This window comes from Capsella rubella, unplaced genomic scaffold (assembly GCF_000375325.1).
Source record: "Capsella rubella cultivar Monte Gargano unplaced genomic scaffold, Caprub1_0 scaffold_7, whole genome shotgun sequence".
NCBI classification, from domain to species: domain Eukaryota; kingdom Viridiplantae; phylum Streptophyta; class Magnoliopsida; order Brassicales; family Brassicaceae; genus Capsella; species Capsella rubella.
The window spans coordinates 10,977,652-10,998,067 of record NW_006238917.1 but is presented as its reverse complement, the minus strand read 5'-3'; the positions used below and the strand labels follow the sequence as shown (position 1 = coordinate 10,998,067).

Below are 20,416 nucleotides of genomic sequence, written 5' to 3'. Positions count from 1 at the left end.
TGGATACATTGATGATTGAGATCTCTTAAATGGTATCATCATCTTTCTGAAACACATAGCCTGCCTCCTTAAAGTGCGATTTCACCAATGCTAATGACTTGTACCTATGAGATATCAAGTTCTTTTCTTCCTTGGCCATTTCTGCATAACTACAACCAACATAGAGAATATTACCAACCACTCTTAGTTTCCTCTTTAACCAGGATCCCATTAATGATGTTAAATACAATGTTTACTGGGAGTTAACAGAGGCATACGTTTGGTCATATCCATCAGGTTGAAACACTGGATCCCACCCGAAATCAGTTGGTCCTCTTGCTGGAACTATCTTACCCTGACACATCAATCACAAGGCAGAAAACAATCAAATTTTGACAGTTAGCAATAAGAGACAGAACAAAAATAAAATGACTAGAAGATGGAGCAGAGAGTTTGAGAAAAGAGTGTTGACAATGTTTAACATACCGGAGTTTTCCCCAAAAATGTAAGAGGTTCAGCACCTGGACCATGCGAGAAAGAGAATGCGCACAATGCATAAGCTGATTTATCTTCATAGGCCATCAGTAAGTTGTTCAGACCTGGACAACAGACAGACCAAGATTAGATGTTAGTGTAAGAGATAAATGAAAGAAAGGAAGAGGTCAGAGAAACAATTGACTTTTACAACCTTCATGTCCAAGCTTCTCAAGAAACCACTTGCTGCAAAAACAGAAAAGAAGATCGTAAGTGCAACAAAGAAGACCTCTAGAGACAGCAACATAGCTCTAACACAGGTAGTCCCACACTAAAATTCAATCTATTACGATAGTAGTAGATGCCAGCAAACATAGAGGTCTCTTCTACAATTCAGTCTACAATAAAAGAACTCCATTTGGCTATTCATTCAAACCATTTAGCAGCGGCCATGAAGAACTAATAACAAGACTTGATCCAACACAACCAGTTAATTCTCCAGGACATCCATATAAAGGCACCACTTAAGAGAGCTTCAGAAGTAAAGGCCAGCATACATATATCAACGTAACATATCTATGTATGTAATTCCCTGAACTTAAGAACTCCTAATTTACATAAACCCTCATCATGATAAAATGGAGTTGGAGAAAATATATATTTCAAATGAAATGTCTACAAGCACAGAGCAAAGAGAGGAATGAAAGAAACAATACTTACATGTATGGCCCTGAAAAATTCAACAAAAAAGAAAGAATCAATATAAATTCAGACAATGTGTAAATTTAATCATTTGCTTTACATAGAGTAAATTTAAAAAAACCTAGAATCTAAAGGAACTCATACCAGGAAGCCCCTTCAGAGCATTGAAACAGAGGCATGTATCCTCCACTAAGACTGGACCATTCACCTTCTCATTTACAAATCAAACAAACTTTATATCAGTTCTTACTATCCTTAACCTTAATCACCAACTTACTGTTACTAGCCCACATTCAACAGAAGGAAGCATAAAATACAAGTGTATACAAGAACCAAACTATGATCACAAAAAAGCTTACACATAAACATAAGTATTCTGAATTTTATAAAGAGTTCAAGTAGAAAAAGGGAAAAAGCTAGTGCACCTGAAGAGCAGCTAAACGAGCCTTCTCTTTGGAAATATCCTCAGGCTCACCTTGAAGCTCAGGCACTGCAACTCAAGAAATACACAACTAAACCAATGAGACTCGAGAAAAAGAGTAAACACAGTTATCTCTCGAGAGAAATTGAAATGGGTACGCAGTACGCACAGTCGAGTTTGAGAGACTTGAAAGGAATCGAATCGCCGATGATAGCTTTGACCTCTTCGAGCTTCTTGGCGTTTCCCGTCACAAACGTCACCGGCCGTGGCAAAACCACCGCTGCTTTCACCGCCGCCATTTTCTCTCTCTCAGTCTCAGATAGCGAAAGCAAAAAGTCCTTTTAGTTTCTTCTTTGCCAACAAATGGGCTTAAGTCCACCTTTTCTAGGCCCATTAAATTTTTTTACTCGTTTGTCCAACTCCAAAGTAAAACTACGATTAACCGACACGTGTCCCATCATTTTGAATTACCATTTTATTTTTTTGCAAATTTTACAAAATGAAACGACGACGCACTGAGGCCTGAGCGTGACCCAGCTGTACCGGAGCAGTAGCACAACCTCTCCGTCTCCGAGTAAGAGAGAAGAGAGAACTCAAAAAAAAAAATTCCCAAAATCAAATCAAATCCATGGCTAAGAAAGGTATCCCAGAGTGGCTCAACAGTTCTCTATGGTCTTCCTCTCCTCCTCCTCCTCTCGTCGACGATCGTCTCCTCCGCAATCCTCCCGCTACTTCCGTCACACCTCCATCTCCTCCGATCGTCGAGCGTCCGCCTCTTTCTTCCTCTCCATCCACGATTTCCACTGCACCAGCTCCTCCTTCCAAATCTGAGGTTAACGATTTGCAGAATGGGACCGGTAATGATGGAGCTGGAAGCGAAACTCCGGCAGCTACTTCGGTTGAGGATGTTTCTCGAAAAGCCCAAGTCGTGGCTGAGGTTAGTGCCTCATGCTCTCTCTGTGCATTTTGATTTATTTGCTCTGTGTGGTTTACTTAGTCTAGATATGGGTATTGCCAGTTATCGAAGAAGGTGATAGACTTGAAGGAAGTGAGGAAAATAGCTTCTCAAGGTTTACCTGATGATGCTGGGATTCGCTCCCTTGTCTGGAAGGTAACACCATTCGCTTATGGTTTTGATTATTAGAAATTGAAACGAATGTGTTAGATGTTGTTCTTCACGGGAATAAGTATGGATCGTTATTGTTACTGTGTTTTCAGTAATGCAATGATGCAATCTATTTTGATTTGTTGAGTTTTCTTTGAACTTGCTTGTGATTTTCATGAAATTCGTGGAGTATATGGAAATGGTACATGTTTTCAGTGTTTTCTTGTATATGAGAATGGAATTTTAGAAAGATGTAGAAGATACAGATTCCGATTACCTATTCTGTGAGTTTATGCTTCGTATTGTTTTCTTGAATGTGGCAGCTTTTACTGGATTATCTGTCACCGGACCGCTCCCTGTGGTCTTCTGAGTTAGCTAAGAAAAGGTCGCAGTACAAGCAATTTAAAGAGGAGCTTTTGATGAACCCTGTAAGTCCATTTTGGTGATTGATATTCAAACACTGTATTGATTGGTTTGTGAATAGAAACATGATGGAGTTAATCGGTGTACTCTTTTGCTCATGGAGATAGTCCAACCACACTTGTGATTAGAGTGGATGCCATTCTAATAAAAAAGACACAGTCACATTTTTGTTAACTATTGCGAAACGAGGTGTGAATTGTTATGATTACATTGCACTTCTGTTGCCAGTAGCTAAGGGTGTGAATTGTTATGATTACATTGCACTTCCGATATAAGATATTGACTCTCATTAGGTGATTTGTTGACCAAGTTGAATTTAGTACAATGGGGGATCATGGTTTTTTATTATTTTGATCCAGAAACTTGTAGGTATATAATATGATGTCAGCTAATTAGGTGTCAACGTGTCATGTGTTTGACTAAACAGACTGATCTAGGGACATTGGGTATGTGATACTTCCTACAGGTACTATTAGAAGATTTAGTGTTTAATGGAAGAAGTAGCTCTAGAAGCGCTTATGTTATGTTTCTTCCTTTTCCATGTTTCGTTATTGTTTTCAGTTTAAGATTAACCTGGTTTCTACATATTTTTGCGGCTAGTTAGTCAGAAGTAACAAGGAAAATGGATAAATCAAAGGGCGGGGAGAGTAATGAGCCGAAAATCGAAAGCCCTGGTGCCCTTTCAAGGTCAGATATTACTCATGAAGATCATCCCTTAAGTCTTGGAACAACAAGCGTATGGAATAATTTTTTCAAGGTATTCTGATTTTGCAGCTTGAGATATCCACACTTATTATTAGTTTTGTTGGACACTTGACAAGTTTAAATGTTATTAACTTACTATCGAATTGTAATTATTGCCTGAAAGTTATAAATTTTTTATGGATGATGTAGCTGAGTTATATTTTAAAATTTTTATGGATGATATAGCTGAGTTATATGATTCACAGATATGGTGATGTTATAGTGGTTTTGTGCAATTCCAAATTTTGATTTATTTTCTCTTTTCATGATTTTCCACTTTCCAGTCAGTTTTAAAAGCAGATTTAGGAGAGGTATAGGAACTGGAGAAGTACAACCTCTCACTTAAATCCTGATAACCAACTTTCCTATGAAATATACCTTCAGTTCTTATGTATTTGGATAGTTAAGGTTTGTAACAGTTAAATATTTGTATAGGATACCTTGTCACATTGATAAAAAACGCATAGGCAGATTATTATCACAATGGTGTAGATTTCCATTGGCAATTTGGCATACAACAAGACAGGGGTCTGACATTAGCTTTTAGTTCTCTCAAGGCTTTGTGTGCCCTGCTCCATGCTTTTAGACTTTGTACAACTCTCTGTTGTAAAATCATGACTCATTAATGCTGCTCATGATCACTATGAAAAAATATTTTTCTCTTCCTGCTTTAGTATGGTAATTCCGTTCTTGTTGCTTATAAAGCTCAAATGACCTTCTTAACTTCAAGTTGATACTATTCAGGACACAGAAGTCTTGGAACAAATTGACCGTGATGTGATGCGTACTCATCCAGACATGCACTTTTTCTCTGGGGATTCAGCGGCTGCAAAAGCTAATCAGGTTCGATTTTGGTTTCGCAATAGTTTAGAGCGTTTGTTTTTTTTTTCTTTTTTCATTGACGTCAAAGCATTTGGGATGATTAAACATATAAGTAATGATAGTTTTCTGGCTGATTCTTTATACATGTCTTGCATCTTCAGGATGCATTGAAGAACGTGTTGACTATCTTTGCAAAGTTGAATCCTGGCATCAGATATGTACAAGGGATGAATGAGATATTGGCACCTATTTACTACATCTTTAAAAACGACCCAGATAAAGGAAATGCAGTAAGTACTTGTTCCTGATAATATACTATTTTTTGTTCTGATTTGATTTGTACACAGATTTTTCTACCTCTTTCAGTCTTTTGGTTCTTTCGGGTAACACGCCACTCTTTCTTCTTATTTACTTAACACTAGCATTTTAAGTTATGCAGGCGTTTGCTGAATCAGATGCATTTTTCTGTTTTGTTGAATTGATGAGTGGGTTTAGAGATAACTTCTGTCAACAACTTGACAACAGTGTTGTGGGTATACGCTACACTATAACAAGGCTGTCGTTGCTCTTGAAGCATCATGATGAGGAACTTTGGCGTCATTTAGAAGTCACAACTAAAGTAAGATATCACACAACTTTGGCTGATAAGTCTTGCAATTTTCATTAATTAGGTACCCCAATAGAAGATATTGCCGGTATGTGTTGCTGCTGGTTCAGAGCTATGTGTTGCATGAATGTTGTGCTGAAGCTAATTCTTAATCCTATTAGCTGAAAACAACCAAAATGTGTAGTATGTACTATTTTTTCAAAACCTTAAAAGTTTTTGAGCTATATTATGTTTAAATGTTTCAGCGTTGTGACATTTGAGACCTATGTGTTAATTTTCAGATAAATCCGCAATTTTATGCGTTCAGATGGATCACACTCCTATTGACTCAAGAGTTCAACTTCGTGGAAAGCCTTCACATCTGGGACACACTCTTAAGCGACCCCGAAGGTCCTCAGGTAGTATTCAGTTTATTAATATTAAGCTTCTCTTAGTCGTGAACGAGGTCAGTTTCATCGTGCATTCTTGTGAGTCAGTAGAGGTTTTATCACCTGTGAACACTGAACAGCTTGGTTTTTGACATTAAGACATATGCATGTAAGGAAGAAATAGCAGACATCAAGAACAATACAGATTTGCATGTGTTATATAAGTCCTAGAGACTGGTTTCTGCTTGGATCTTATTGTAAAACTTAATGTAGCAGAATTGAGTTAATGAGGGCACTAGTGTTCTTGTAAAATAAAAAGCTAACAAGTGAACATGGATTACACTGCAGGAGACGCTACTACGGATATGTTGCGCGATGTTGATTCTAGTTCGAAGGCGTTTGCTTGCGGGAGATTTTACGTCGAACCTCAAACTTCTGCAGAACTATCCTCCTACAAACATCAGTCATATGCTCTATGTGGCAGACAAATTACGCGCTAAATAAAGTCTTGAGCACTCCATTACCTCCATATAAACTTTGTGCTGTACATTATCGTGTAAGATAATTTTAGCTGCCTGAGAAAATCTCTCAGATCAAATCCTGCTTCAGTAATGTTAAAGACTCTGATGGTATTGGTGTGTAACAGAGATATAATTAGAGAGAGAGTTTTAGGATCCGTCTTTCTTATATTTATGCTTTGATCAATTCACAAAACTTTCTTGGTTTGATTTGGTAAATGATTTGATTAAAAATAACCGTAAAGCTTACTTAATTAAGAAGTGATTGCTGATAAATATTTGTACAAAGTCAAATCTCTTTCATTTCCATCCAACAAAGGGAAACCAAAGAAATGAGATGTGCAACAATTTCACTAGTCTTGTTCTTGATTATGATTCTTCTATATCCACGCTTTTATCTCTTCCTTCTCTTCACTTCTTTTCTGGTTTGCTTTGTTCTTGCTGCTTACTATCTTCTTCTTGGAGAATTCTGATACTATGTCGAAAAAATCGACAAACGGATCGGTGCGTTGCTTAATTCAGTACAATGATCAATGGTTTGATTCTTTGTTCGGAGATTAACGAGTTCTAATAAGGCATAAGTCATTACATTGTGATTCATCTTTGATTGTAATTTGTATCTAAGCTAACTATATTTGTTCGCAGATTTCATTTTATTGTACAACTCCAACATAACATAATGTCAACTCATTACCGTGTGCTTTACTTCTCATCTTACTTTCTATTTAAGACATAATCAAACATCATACGATTAAATTAATCTAATATTTCATTTAAGAGTGATTCTACTTAGCCTTTGACCCAATGTTATCATATCCAAAAAAATTATTAAGGTTACTCACTGAACCGGTTCCGGTTTGCAAAATTGAAACCAAAACCGTACACGCGTCATTTTAAACCCTAACCTTCCGAAGCTAACAGAGACACACGGCATCACTCTCACCATATATAATAGACGAGAGACTCTCTTAAACCCTTTCTTCCTCAACTAAACCGTTTCTTCTAATTCGTCGCCTTTTTTTCCTCCTCAGCCGACGAATGCAAGGGAACCGCGACGGTTCGTGGTCTCTAAACCCCTCCACGAACAGTGGAAGCGGTAGAGGCAACGGAAACACTAACACCGTTCCCATTGGAGGAGGATACCTTCCTCAGCCGAATCCTGTGTTTCCCAATTTCAATCAACAACCAATTGGGTACTCTCTGCCTCAGTTTCCGGCGAATTTTTACCGCCCTAATTTCCCAGACTTATCAAGCTTCTCTCTCGGAAACCCTAATTTTCAACCCCAGCAGAGTCTTAACTTCCATCATCATCAACAAATCCCTCACCAATTTGGGGGTAACGCTAATGTTTTCCTTCAAAACCATTCTCAGAACAGCTTCTCTTTCCCTCCTCAATCTCTGCCTAGTAATGATATCAGTAGCTCTCAGAATCAAGGAGCTTTTGAAAACTCTTCGTTTAAACGAAGACGGCAAGAGGAGGTTTTAGAGGGGACTGATGTTGTCGCCCCAAAATCCAATTTTGCTATTGGTGAGAGTGCTAATTCCTTTAGTGTATCTCTAGGTGCTGATGAAGGTGGTGTGTCTCGAGTGTTCCATGGAGGGAACAATGTATCTTCGGAGAAGTCATTTGCAAAGCCGAAGCGTAAAGTTGAAGTTTTTAGGATTGATAAGGCGGTTAACAAGACGCGTAAATCAGTTGTTGCTGCTGGAGAGAGTGTTTCTTCGACTAGAGTGTCGAGAGCTGTTCTTGAAGAGCTTCAGGCTGATTCTTGGCGTTCCTTGGGTGTGCAAATGCAAGATGTTCCTTCCCTTCGTCAACTTATGGCCATTGAAGGCAAGGTAAGATTGTTCAATTTCATTCTTGACGGATGTTATGATTATGTAGATCGAAAGAACTATGGATGTAGTGTAGATAGCAAGTGAGGTTTATTTCCTTTTCCATTGATTAAAAGACAAAGATTTGGTGTGTGTATCGATTGTAGGTCAATGCATTTATTCACTGCTTCGTTGGGGCTAGGAGAATCGTGACCCTGCATGATTTGGAAGTGGCAATATGCCGAAACGAGTTTGTTGATTCTTTTGATGATCTGGAATTGGGACCCTTGCTGCAGCATCCACTAGTCTTGCTCTATTTTCCATCCATATCTAGTTCAACTGGCCCAGTTCAGATCACTAGTGAAGAGATAATATCATTTCTTGATAGCTATCTGCACACTTATATGACAGAAGATGTTAAGCTCGATGAATTTTTGAATTTTGTTGCTAGCAAAAAATCAGTTACAAGCAAGGAAAAGCTTGGTGTGCGTATTCAGAGCTTGCGGTATGATATTGTTTTCTCTGGATTATCGAAACTTGCTTATGAGTTAAATTATTTTGATAGCACATTAAGTGTGATTTATTTGTGAGTTTTTTGTATGCCTTAAATCTTTTGGTATGTTTTTGTATGCAGAAATTTAAATTTTGATTAGTTGGCTTTTAATTTCCTTCTCTTTAATGGTGAATAAGTTCCTAGTAATAGATTCCGCGGCTGTAACATCAATATTCTCTGGTTTGATATCTTGTTGTTTGTTGTTACATAGATAGGAGTTACTCTTAGCTGCACCCATGTACAGTTTTATAAATTTTTTGACTAGTCGTTTAGTTGGGTTATGCACATATAAGTTTTACCTCCGTATCCTATTCATGTGGAATTTTGCGGTTTATTTGTCTCAGTCCATTTTGTCAGATTTTTGTTACCATTGGATTGTCTTAGAATTCTTTTGTATGATGGGTTGCATATGTTATCTATTTTTCTATTTTTTTTTTGTTTTCAAATGTTGGATCTGGTTTTATAAGAGATTAGCAGATTATGTTCTCAGCTTGTTCGTAGTATGAAATCTATTAGCTGACTATATGTAATTGATGTATTTTGTAGGATGTATGTATCATTCATTCTAGATGCAAAGAGACAAGAAGGTGAAACGTTGAAATTCTTACTAACTGAGCTGCATCAAAAGTATCACATCCCCTCATCAAAGAAACAGCGGCAAGATAAACCCCTAACTGTCTCTGAGCGTGCTGACTCATTTGCTTTACATCATAAGGATTATTGTGGCAAGCATACACGATTTGATTCATCAAGCTCAGATGACAATGATAATGTTTATGAGGTTAAAAATCTTAATAGTTCTGACAACATCAATAGTTGTCCATATCCATCTGTTGCGGAAGAGATGAAGCGGCTCGGGGGATCCAATAAGAAAAGGAAGGGTGAAAAACGTAATCATGAAAAATCTGATTCGTCCAAACTGCTTGGAAGAGCCCCCTCCAAATTACAAGGACATGAAAAACAAGAGATACCTAAATTGGCTGATGATTCTGATGGTAAGAAGGTTTTCAGTGTCGATGAGGCCAATTTTACTCTTTCTGAAGGAGATTTACGGTTGTTCATTTCAACTTGGAAGGATTCATGTAAAGAACTAAGCATTTCAACAGTAAGTTCATATTGAGATTATATGACTGTTTGAATCATATATCAAATAAATTGTTTGATTGAATCTGGGGGTGAATTATCTTGAGTGATGTGAGGGCTTCATGTTTCTTTATTTTCTTATACTCTCTTCTATTTGTTGTAGCTTGTGGAGAAAATGTTGTCTTTTTACAACTCGGGCGGCTCTGATGGCCGAGCTCAGATTAAAAGAGCTAAAGCGATGTCATCATTTCCATTTGTTGGATTACTCAATGTCGCTGTGAGTGGTCATATTACTTTTATTTAAGTTTTTGCATTTTTCTTATTTTCCTTGCTTTTGATTAATAGAATTGAAGAATTTCAGTAAAAATCTCTGTTAATGCTTTCTATTTACTGTGTGCTGTCTGACATTTATCCTACTTGGAGGTCAAGTTCTCTTAATACGTCCTCATAATCCAAGGCTTTTTTTTTTTTAAGCAACACTTGTTTTCTTTTTTCTATGCAAAATTGCTGGTTTTTCCGATCTCCCAATTTGGATATAACAGACGGATATTTGGCTACTAGTTTCAGCACTTTTTTTGGTTCATCCATCAAATATTTATTAAAGAAAAAGCTGTTGTTTTCCGTCACCTTAGAAGGTTCAAAATGATGTAGTTTATGTGTCTAGGTCTCTTTGAACTGCACATATATTTTTGAAGTGGCGAGATTATTTCACGTGTGCTATTCTGATTTCATCCATTACTCATTTTTTTACTCCAGTCTTCTGTTTTACATTTTTTTTCTTTACCCTTTCATTTTTTTTCTTTACCCTTTTTGTTTGCCACTCTTTTTTTGCTTTCTTGTTGCTTTTTCAGCTGAAAAGATATGTGATAGTTCACTGTAAAAACAGGCTCATCCCTTTTCAAATTCTGAAAAAATTACTGATTTTAAACACTAGACGATTTCCACTCATACTTCTACAGTTACTTGGTTTTATCCCTGCTCGTGAACTAAGACTTAGCACCCAGTTGCAAAGTCTTGGAGTTGAGTTCAGTACATGTAGAAACTTCCCCTAGTTCAGCTTTGCTCTTTGATGTATCACAATGTCACTGAGGCAGACTGGATAAGGATAAAATACCACACACTGTGGATCATTCAAAACTTGTTCCCCTTGTCACCTCCAGCCCCCCACTTCATTTCCTGGTTTCTTATAAAATTAATTAATGGAAAACCTTCCAACATCTCTTGTTGCTATTATGAAAATTCCCTTGCTATTCCTTTTTTACATCTGAAATTTGAACATATTTTGTAGCATCTCAGCTTTTTTAACCTGGTTTCGCATCTTGTGCAAAAAGCCTCTTGTTCAATTTTCTAGAAGTGTCTGCATTGTCTTTATTAATTCCTGATAATCAGACAAGAATAGAACCGCAACATTGCAAGAGTCTTTTAGGTGCAGTGGGAAATCTGTTTCAGGAAATTGTATCTCTCTTTTCTTATTTTTGATCAATTTACTTTTATTTACTTTTTCTGAAGGAAGAAGTTGCAGATGTTTGCCGTAGCTGAGTTGTTACTTTTACCCTTCGTGTTAAGGATTTTTTTTTTCTGCAGATTTTGTTTACTTCGTTTTGTTCAACTAAAATAAAAAAAATAGGATACATCTTTCAAATGTAGGATGTAGATTAGAAAATTGAAATTCGTCGCATTTTGGCATAAGAGTGCATATGTTTTGTGTCGATTGACTTTTATCTTTCTCTGTTATGGGCTTCATTTAAGTGAATTTTAAGAACAGTAAGTATAGATGTCTTTTTGTGGATTGACGTTACCTTTCTCTGTCAATTAAAGATCAATTTTTTCTTTGTGATTTTCTACTTACTACAGAGGACTGCTTTTCCCCTCTCTGAAATATGGTATGAGTGATAACAGTTGCTATTTTAAATGACATATGCAGAGTGCTGTTTTGTGTTGTTCGGAAAGGATATATCTTTTTTATTTACTTTAAGCAAAAAAGAAGTGAAATATTCTCTGTTAATTTGAAAGCTAACTTCCCTGGAAGCATTTCATATTATGTTTAGTTGTAATATAAAATGTATGGACAAAACATATACTTTCCAACACATCTAGCATGGCATAAAATATAACAGGACTTTTTCAATCTACTGATATTTCTCGTTTGTTGCATGCATTAGTTCTAATTTGTTTAAAGATGAGCTTTATTTACCCATTGTCTCTTATTTTTGCTTCGTTTTTTGTTATGCTACATTGGCAGGTAAGTTCACTACAACGTGGAGTGTGGGATAGCATATATGATAATTTGCAAATGACAAGCCTAAGTGATGCGACTAATACAGGCTCAGGAAATCAAGTCGGAGAAATTAACCCAAGTGATATCATTGAGTTAAACAAAACTCAGCATGTTATGCCTCCTAAACACAGTGAGTATATTTTTTCATTTGCGCTCTGCATGTTGAATTTGGTTAATCATTGTTCTAAGTTCTTATTCAAACTATGGTCAAGCTACACTGTAGCATCATGACAAGTGCATCCAAGTTATACAATCTTAATGAACTATAATAGAACGTGACCTGTTTTCTTGAAAGGCATTATCTAATAAGCTTCTGTAGCAGTCTTTTGGTGCTAGTCATTTCTCTTATTCTTTGCAATCTGATCAATCTATTAGGTAACACTGTTGAAGAAATTATCAAAAGGCTTTCCTTGTATTTTGAGCATGATCTCTCTGGAGAGAAGCACATTGGTATCTTTAGGAAGCTACAGACTTGCGAGGTTTTGTTGGTAGAACAATTTCAAGTGAAGGATTTTGAGTCTCTTGGTTGGGGTGGATTTTTCAGTTTCCTGGAAAATCATATGTTACTGCTACCAACACAACTTCAAAGGTTTCTATCTAGAGAATCACGGGAAGAGTTTCCTCTGGAGGTCCACATGAATGAGAATCTGTTGACCCTTTTGCTTTCACAAGCTTCTGAATTTTCAGGTGGTAATGTAATTTCTAGACAAACGGTAGCTCGACTGCTTGCAGAACAATTTCCATCAGTCAATTTCAATGTTGTAGGAAGAGATTCAGAGGAAAATTTCTCTGAAATCATTGGTAAAAAGAATTCTTATTCTAAATGTGTCCTATTTTCTGCAACATTGTTGGGAGCTGAAAACTCTAAGACCAGTCAGCAGCTAGAAGAATCCCTGACAGTGGGAAATGATACTGAAGCAAGAAGCAGCACTGTTAATGCTGTTGCTTCCAAAGAGGTTTTAGATGTTTTGCTTACGGTTCCGTTGCTGTCTGACTTGAATTCATGGTGTCACTGGGATCTTAGGTATGCTCCACAGTTTGGTCCTCTTATAAGCTGTTTAAATGAGATTAATTCAAAAGATCTGTTGTGTCTAGTGACTCGGGACGGTAAGATTATCAGAACAGATCCTTCTGCAACAGCAGATTCATTCTTAGAGGCTGCTCTTCAAGGATCTGCTTACCATACTGCTGCACAGTTTTTGTCGTTGATATCATTAAATGGACTAACACATCTACCATTTTCCCTTTTAAAATGCTATGCAAAACGTGCATTTGAAGTTTTTTTTTATAACCATTTGGGGGAGATGGAGTTAAATGATAGGAATTCTGTCGCGCACATGCATGTGCCATTAAAGCTCAGTACTTCTTTGGACAAAATGATAGTTGGAGAACAGAAAACTATAGTTGCTAAAAGTGACTATGCTGCCTCTAAATTTCTTCTTGATTGTCTGGGCTATCTACCTGGTGAATTTCGCAGTCTAATAGTTGATGTCTTGCTATCGGGACTACGTTCTGTTGTTAAAGATGCTCCTACAAGAGTTTTGTCTGCATGCGAGCACACAGAGCAACGCATCATGCTTCATGATGCCGGATTGTTGCTAGGCATTGTTGAGTGGATTAGTGATTATCATAAGTTTTCCTCCTCATTTTTACCGAACTCACCGATTGTGGAGAATGCTTCGTCCAACTTAGATACTGGCACAGGTTTGGTGCAAAAAGAGTTGGATGACCTAATTCAGACCGAACAAAGATGCATGATCGTATCAGAGAAGTCGTGTGAATACAAAAATGAACCTCATGAATCTTGTCACACTTTAGGTGATGCTGAGACTTTATGTGATTCTGTTGGGGATGCTAACACCCAGACTGCACCTGAATTCCATGATAATCCAGCCTCTGTTATTGATTCAATCAGGCAGGATGAATTTGGGCTGGATTCAACTTCTTCTGGTACTGAGATGAATATGTTGCAGAAGCAACATGCTCGGTTAGGAAGAGCACTTCAGTGTTTGTCCCAGGAATTGTATTCTCAAGATTCACACTTCATTCTCGAACTCGTGAGAATTCTTACCTTCTTTCTTTCTTTGTTTATAATCTTCTTGCAAGCATGTTAATTAGGTTCACTGGGGTAATCTTATGCATATGCCTGTCCTATGACCGAGTTCTACTCTACCCAATATGATTGGTAATTCGGCAATACCTTTATGCTGTCCACTGGTAGATGAATCCGTTATCATTTATTCTTATTATGGGGAGGGTTAATGAGTATTCAAATCATTTATTCGTAGGTCTCTTTACCACTATTTTTCATCCTCTTATCTCTTGCTATTGTTGCTTCAGGTTCAAAATGCTGATGACAATAAGTACCCTGAGGACGTGGAACCCACACTCACATTCATTCTTCAAAAGACTGGGATTGTTGTTTTGAACAACGAGTGTGGCTTTATGCCTGAGAACATTCGGGCCCTGTGTGATGTTGGTCGATCCACAAAGAAAGGATCTGGTGGTTACATAGGGAAGAAAGGAATTGGCTTCAAGTCAGTGTTTCGGGTATGTACAATCCAAGCTTATTTAAGATTATAGTATGCTGTGCTAAGAAATGGCCTTGGAATTTCTATTCCAAAACGTGTCTTAAAAGGCATGCCAGCTTGAAAGGCTTATGCATATGAACTTTAAGCTCAAGTGATAAAAGAATCATAGCAAATTCTTTCTCAATAATTCCTTTTAACGCTTTTGCTTGTGCCCACTTTCCAGGTCTCTGATGCTCCTGAGATCCACTCAAATGGTTTCCATTTCAAGTTTGATATAAGTGAGGGTCAGATTGGATATATTTTACCGACTGTTGTGCCTCCTCATGATATTAATTCGCTTATCAGCATGTTATCTGGCCGTGCTTTACACCTAAAGGATGCAGGATGGAACACTTGCATTACACTTCCTTTCAGAGCCATTGATTCTGAAAGAACAACAGTGAACCACATTGAACCTATGTTTTCAGACCTTCATCCTTCTTTATTACTCTTCCTACATCGCCTCCAATGCATAGTATACAGAAACATGCTTGATGATTCTCTCTTGGTCATGAGGAAAGAGGTTGTGAGCAAGAATATCACAAAAGTGTCATGTGGGGAAAATAGTATGACCTGGTTTGTGGCATCAGAAAAATTAAATGCTGCCCGTCTTCGTGATGGTGTTCAGACAACAGAGATTTCAATAGGATTCACTCTTGAAATGATGGAAGATGGAACTTACAGATCATGTATGATTCAAGAACCCGTTTTTGCTTTTCTTCCTCTAAGAACCTATGGTTTGAAATTTATTTTACAAGGGGATTTCATTCTTACATCATCAAGGGAGGATGTTGATGAGGATAGTCCTTGGAACCAGTGGCTGTTGTCAGAATTTCCGGCTTTGTTTGTGACTGCTTTGAGGTCCTTTTGCAGTCTTCCTTCTTTCACCCAGAATCTGGGCAAAGCTGTGTCTTCATACATGCAGCTCGTACCTCTCGTCGGGGAAGTGCATGGGTTCTTTTCTTCTCTTCCTCGTTCTATCATATCTAAGTTGAGAACAACAAATTGCTTACTGCTTGAGGGAGACGGTGAAGAATGGGTTCCTCCTTGCAAGGTTTTAAGAAAGTGGAATGAAAAGATAAGGGTTCTTCTTAAGGATGGGTTGCTTCAGGAGCATCTTGCTTTGGGTTTTTTGAACAAAGATATAGTTTTGTCGGATTCTCTGTCAAGGTCACTGGGCATTGAAGACTACGGACCGAAGACTTTGGTGCAGATTCTTTCTTCATTGAGTCAAAAAATAGGTTGTCTGCAGTCAATGGGCTTTGCATGGTTATCGTCTATCCTTACTGAACTTTACATACTATTCCGTTCTTCTGGGCATAGTGATGTAGAGTTAGGTATAGATAAGACTCTTATAGATGACCTTCATAAGATCCCTTTTATTCCCCTGTCAAATGGTAAGTTCACCTCTTTAGATGAAGGTGCAGTATGGTTGCACCATGACACCACTGGATTAGATCTTGGTGATGCATTTGAAGCATTTCCTATGTTATATGGAAATCTCCGAACCATTGATCATTCCCTTCTTTTGGCGTCTTCGGTTGATGAAAAATCCTCTGTGGATGGCCTCATAAACATCCTTTGTGCAATTGGCGTACAAAAGCTGTCAGCACATGAAATCATCAAAGTTCATATATTACCAGCCTTTGAGTCGAGGAGTAGAGGTACAGATGAGGGTTTGATGGTTGATTACTTATGCTTTGTGATGACACATCTACGATCAGGCTGCCATATTTGTCACAATGAGGGGAAGTACATTATTTCTAAGTTAAGAAGCAAAGCTCTCATCTTGTCTAATTATGGGTTGAAACAGTTAGGTGAGGGGTCAATTCATTTCGGTGAAGAATTTGGAAACCAGGTCAACATGAAGAAGCTTACCAAAAACTTGGATATATTATGGCATGTGGTTGATGGTACCTACTTGAAACATCCAGCATCAAAATTATATGCATGCGGATTGAAGGAGTGGCGGGATTTTTTTCAAGAGATTGGAATAGCTGATTTTGTTCAAGTGGTGCAAGTTGAAAAGAGCATTGCTGAATTCTATTCTGCTTCACGTTGTGAAAAGTATGATATCAACTTGATATCTCCTGAGTTAGTTGTCAAAGATTGGGAATCCCAAGAATTAGTTGATCTTTTGTCTCTCTTGCACAAAAGTAATGGCCGCAAAGGTTGCAAGTATCTTTTGGAAGTCCTTGATAGACTGTGGGATGATTGTTACTATGATAAAGCAACTGTTAACTATAATTTGGGTACGCATGGTGTCATCAGGTCATCAGAATCTTCATTTATGAGGGCAATTTGTGATTCTCAATGGATAGGTTCAAGCATAGACAGCAAAATGCATCTTGCAAAAGACCTTTATCATGATTGTGATGATGTGAAGTCAATACTTGGCTTGAACGCTCCCTATGCAGTTCCTAAGGTTGGTTTGTTTTGTCTTATTAATTTTATAATGTGCTTGGTATTATAACTATTAGCTCTAATATACGCAGTGAATAAATTGGTTTTTGAGTATTTATCTATGGACTTATAAACTTACATGGATGGTCTTGAAATTTAATTAGAGGTTTGGGTTCTTTGTGGGACGGGGTGTTGTTTTAATATCTTAAAATTCTGCTAGGTATGATCACTAGTTCACTACCATACTGACTGGAGAACTTTTTTAACCTATATGTTTAACCTCTCTTTTTCATCCTCTCTATTTGGGCTACTGTGGAACAGGTTACAAGTGTCAAGTTGCTCCGTGATATTGGTTTTAAGACCAAAGTTTGCCTCGATGATGCTCTGGAAATCCTAGAAACTTGGGTACACTGTGGAGACTCTTTTAAATCAAGGTATGGGTATGAAGCAATTTCAACTTGTTGCTTTTGTTTTTAAACACTGACTCTTACATTAGGTCTGATGACATGAGAACTGAGTTATAAACGTTTTTCCAAATGTCTTTTATGTGTAAGTATGCACAGAGTTCATGGACTTCAGATAAATTTTCATGTAATTAATTTTGCAATGAGTTGTTTAACTTTCTGTATTGTTACAACATGCTTCTTCTAGTCAAGTGTTTGTTTTTTCCAACCCCTTCTCCAAAAACTCCTGATGTTGATACAAGACTGTCCTTCTTTGTTGATACTTTTTCTAACCGCATACAACTTTTTCTTTTAATTTTGCAGCATCTCTCAGATTACCAGATTTTACAAATATTTGTGGAAGGAAATGGCTGATTCAAAGGAGAAAATTACCGGAAAACTTCATACTGTCCCGTGTGTATTTGTACCACATGAAATTGGAAGTAGGCAGAATGATCTGATATCTGGAATATTCTTGTCCCTTGGTGATGTTTACTGGAATGATTCTGCTGGCGTTTTAAATGAGATAAAAGAGATCAGTTCGCAGATCAGCAGTGTTGTGGAATCATTACGTAGGAAAACGTTGTGCAATATCTATCCAGGTCTCCATGACTTTTTTGTGAATGGGTGTGGAGTACCTGAGACACCTTCTTTTCAAGAATACCTTAAAATTCTAGGGCAGTTCGCACATTATGTGTCACCCTCATGTGCTGCCAAGGCTGTAAGTTATTTACTGAACTAATTTATCTCGTCCTGTCTTCAAGCCATGCTCTTCTTTACTAAATTTTTAACTTGATGCCTCGCTAGGTCTTCAAAATTTTCCTGAAGTGGAGTGATGACTTGAAGTCTGGCAAATCTTCCGAAGATGTTGTTCATTTTAAAGAGAGACTTTCAGAACTTGAGTACACGGTACTTCCTACTGAAAATGATAAGTGGGTGTCCTTGCACTCCTCGTTCGGTCTCGTATGTTGGTGTGATGATGAGAAATTAAAGAAGAGATTTAAGAAGAAGGATAACATTGAGTTTATTAACTTTGGGGAAAATGAAGATGAAGAGCAAGAGGTGCTTCAAACAAAAGTGTCTGGGCTCATGCACAGCTTGGGCATTCCAAGTATATCTGAGGTAATCTTATCTTTTCCTTCACAAAATTGTATTAAAAAGTGTACATGTAAGGGCTTCTTAGGGACATTAGATTTGATATTAAAAAGAGTAAGCCTTTCTTATTGTGTTGATACACTTACTCCAAAACCATCACCTTGTAGCTTATATACAAGGGTAGAACTGATTTATGTGTCTCCGTTTCTACTATGTAACCTCAATTCCAATTCACTCTTGTGGTGTTTACGTAATTTTTTCAGGTGGTAAAGCGTGAAGCGAAATATGAAGGTTTGCAAGATAATACTGTAACAGTGTCACTTGTAAACTGGGCTCTGCCTTATGCCCAGCGATATATCTTTACACTCCATCATGAGAAGTATACCCAGACAAAAAAGACAGTCCATAGTCAACTCAAGCGTCTACAAGTCTTTGTTGCTGATAAGTTATGCTATAGGAATGTCATACCGCAGTATGGCATTAGCTCTAAAAAGGAGTTCAAATGCAGCTCTCTTCTTCATGTACGTCTTCTTTCCTTTGTGTTTCTTGCGATAGACTATTTTGGGATTGTAGGGGCTATGACACTAGCTTTGAGGCTATCTGAAACTTCTCTCTGCTTATATGCAAGTAGATCCTTTGCTTTTGTCAGAACCTCATGATTGGGACTATGGTTGTTATACCTCAGTCGTTTACTCCCAATCTTGAAAATTAGCATGTGCTTTGTCTTTGAAGTTTTACTATCCAAGTTCAATCTGATATGCTAATCCGATGCAAACTCCTAAATATTTATGGTGCATAAACTTACTTACTGATATTATATTTTTGTTCTTCTGTCTTCAGGATAAAGCTCTGTACACAACACCGTGTCTGGATTCCCATTCCTTGTTCATGGAACTGTCTCGGTTGTTTTTCAACGGAGTTCCTGATCTGCATCTGGCAAATTTTCTCCACTTGATCAAAACAATGGCAGAATCTGGTTTGGACGGGGAACAAATGGAAACTTTCATTCTGAACAGTCAGAAAGTTGATCAGATTCCTGATGATGAAAAGATCTGGTCCTTAAAGTCTGCTCTTAAAGCGAAGAAGAAAGCTGGAATAAGCTTGAGCTGGTTACCTTCAAGTTCCAAACCAGGACATGGTTCGAGCAAGGCCCAGGTTGATGATTCTAAACAAAAGGTGGCCTCTGGTCAGCATAGCAGCGGTGGAGAGGATGTAACAGATGCTCCTGACAAAAAAATACCGATTGAGATGAGCGATACCAACTTGGTTTCCGGATATGACAGTTATGCAGGCACTAGTGCACGAACTAGTGAGCCAAACCCATTGTATCCGATGCAAATGATTAGTGGCTCAACCTCAGGGAATCAAGCTGCTATTCACTTCAATCCAAATCTTCCTCATGAATGGAACAATTCCTTCTCAGCTAACTTCAGCGATAGAGATCAGCTACATACCGGCACACCCTGGGCCGCACAAGCGCAACAGACAGGTAGAAAAGGTGAAGAAATCGCGTACAGATACTTTGTTGCAAAATACGGCAATGAGGCTCTGGTCAGATGGGTAAACGACCAGAGCGAAACCGGTTTACCTTACGACCTACTGATCGAAAACCGAGGTGGTAAGAAAGAGTACGTGGAGGTGAAAGCAACGGTGTCGACGCGGAAAGACTATTTCAACTTGACAGTTAGGGAATGGCAATTTGCAAATGAGAAAGGGGATAGTTACATAATTGCTCATGTTTTGTTAGGCAACAGTAATGCAATCCTCACACAGCATAGAAACCCGGTCAAGTTATGCCAAGAAGGTCATCTCCGGTTATTGGTTCTCATGCCAAACCAAAGAAACGAGGTCAACGTTTCATTTTGAAAAACCAGTCAATCAAATCAACTCTTTCTTGTTAATTACATGAGATTCTTTGGCATTGTAAAATGTTATTAATTTTAATTTTAATTCTTTCAAACAAAGATGAGTATTTTAACAGAATCAATAAACTCTTTCTCTCTTTCTCTCCAT

The 20,416-nt window shown here is 37.7% G+C and overlaps 3 protein-coding genes across 3 annotated transcripts; 2 read left to right on the top strand and 1 right to left on the bottom strand.

The window, feature by feature from the left end:
• Positions 1–25: 25 nt before the first annotated feature.
• Positions 26–1,902, bottom strand: LOC17878778 (inosine triphosphate pyrophosphatase). Its single transcript, XM_023779367.1, has 8 exons — positions 1,746–1,902; positions 1,581–1,645; positions 1,300–1,363; positions 1,174–1,183; positions 668–699; positions 466–578; positions 258–334; positions 26–149 (listed from the first exon to the last, which is right to left on the bottom strand). Exons 1-8 carry the CDS (start codon positions 1,873–1,875, stop codon positions 26–28), a joined length of 615 nt encoding a protein of 204 aa, XP_023635135.1. The 5' UTR covers positions 1,876–1,902.
• A 195-nt stretch (positions 1,903–2,097) lies between these two features.
• LOC17877447 (TBC1 domain family member 13) lies at positions 2,098–6,400 on the top strand. The gene is made up of 9 exons (XM_006283600.2): positions 2,098–2,513; positions 2,595–2,687; positions 3,005–3,109; positions 3,709–3,861; positions 4,593–4,691; positions 4,832–4,960; positions 5,110–5,289; positions 5,559–5,675; positions 5,994–6,400. The coding sequence occupies exons 1-9, from the start codon at positions 2,205–2,207 to the stop codon at positions 6,147–6,149; spliced, it is 1,341 nt and encodes a 446-aa protein (XP_006283662.2). The 5' UTR covers positions 2,098–2,204; the 3' UTR covers positions 6,150–6,400.
• Positions 6,401–7,184: 784 nt separating this feature from the next.
• LOC17880625 lies at positions 7,185–20,407 on the top strand. Its single transcript, XM_006282921.2, has 13 exons — positions 7,185–8,002; positions 8,146–8,483; positions 9,078–9,636; positions 9,778–9,891; positions 11,857–12,022; positions 12,268–13,949; positions 14,233–14,442; positions 14,647–16,887; positions 17,187–17,299; positions 17,633–18,029; positions 18,116–18,430; positions 18,667–18,924; positions 19,244–20,407. The coding sequence occupies exons 1-13, from the start codon at positions 7,202–7,204 to the stop codon at positions 20,267–20,269; spliced, it is 8,220 nt and encodes a 2,739-aa protein (XP_006282983.1). The 5' UTR covers positions 7,185–7,201; the 3' UTR covers positions 20,270–20,407.
• Positions 20,408–20,416: the final 9 nt, after the last annotated feature.

Excerpts from the sequence above, each read along its gene's own strand:
- LOC17877447 (XM_006283600.2), top strand. The coding sequence starts at position 2,205 with ATGGCTAAGAAAGGTATCCCAGAGTGGCTCAACAGTTCTCTATGGTCT. Across the intron at positions 2,688-3,004 it reads TTCGCTCCCTTGTCTGGAAG|CTTTTACTGGATTATCTGTC; the intron begins GTAACACCATTC and ends TGAATGTGGCAG. Across the intron at positions 5,290-5,558 it reads ATTTAGAAGTCACAACTAAA|ATAAATCCGCAATTTTATGC; the intron begins GTAAGATATCAC and ends GTTAATTTTCAG.
- LOC17878778 (XM_023779367.1), bottom strand. The coding sequence starts at position 1,875 with ATGGCGGCGGTGAAAGCAGCGGTGGTTTTGCCACGGCCGGTGACGTTT. Across the intron at positions 1,646-1,745 it reads CAAGTCTCTCAAACTCGACT|TGCCTGAGCTTCAAGGTGAG; the intron begins GTGCGTACTGCG and ends CTTGAGTTGCAG. Across the intron at positions 150-257 it reads CCTGATGGATATGACCAAAC|TTATGCAGAAATGGCCAAGG; the intron begins GTATGCCTCTGT and ends TGTTGGTTGTAG.
- LOC17880625 (XM_006282921.2), top strand. The coding sequence starts at position 7,202 with ATGCAAGGGAACCGCGACGGTTCGTGGTCTCTAAACCCCTCCACGAAC. Across the intron at positions 12,023-12,267 it reads TGTTATGCCTCCTAAACACA|GTAACACTGTTGAAGAAATT; the intron begins GTGAGTATATTT and ends TCAATCTATTAG. Across the intron at positions 18,431-18,666 it reads GCATTCCAAGTATATCTGAG|GTGGTAAAGCGTGAAGCGAA; the intron begins GTAATCTTATCT and ends TAATTTTTTCAG.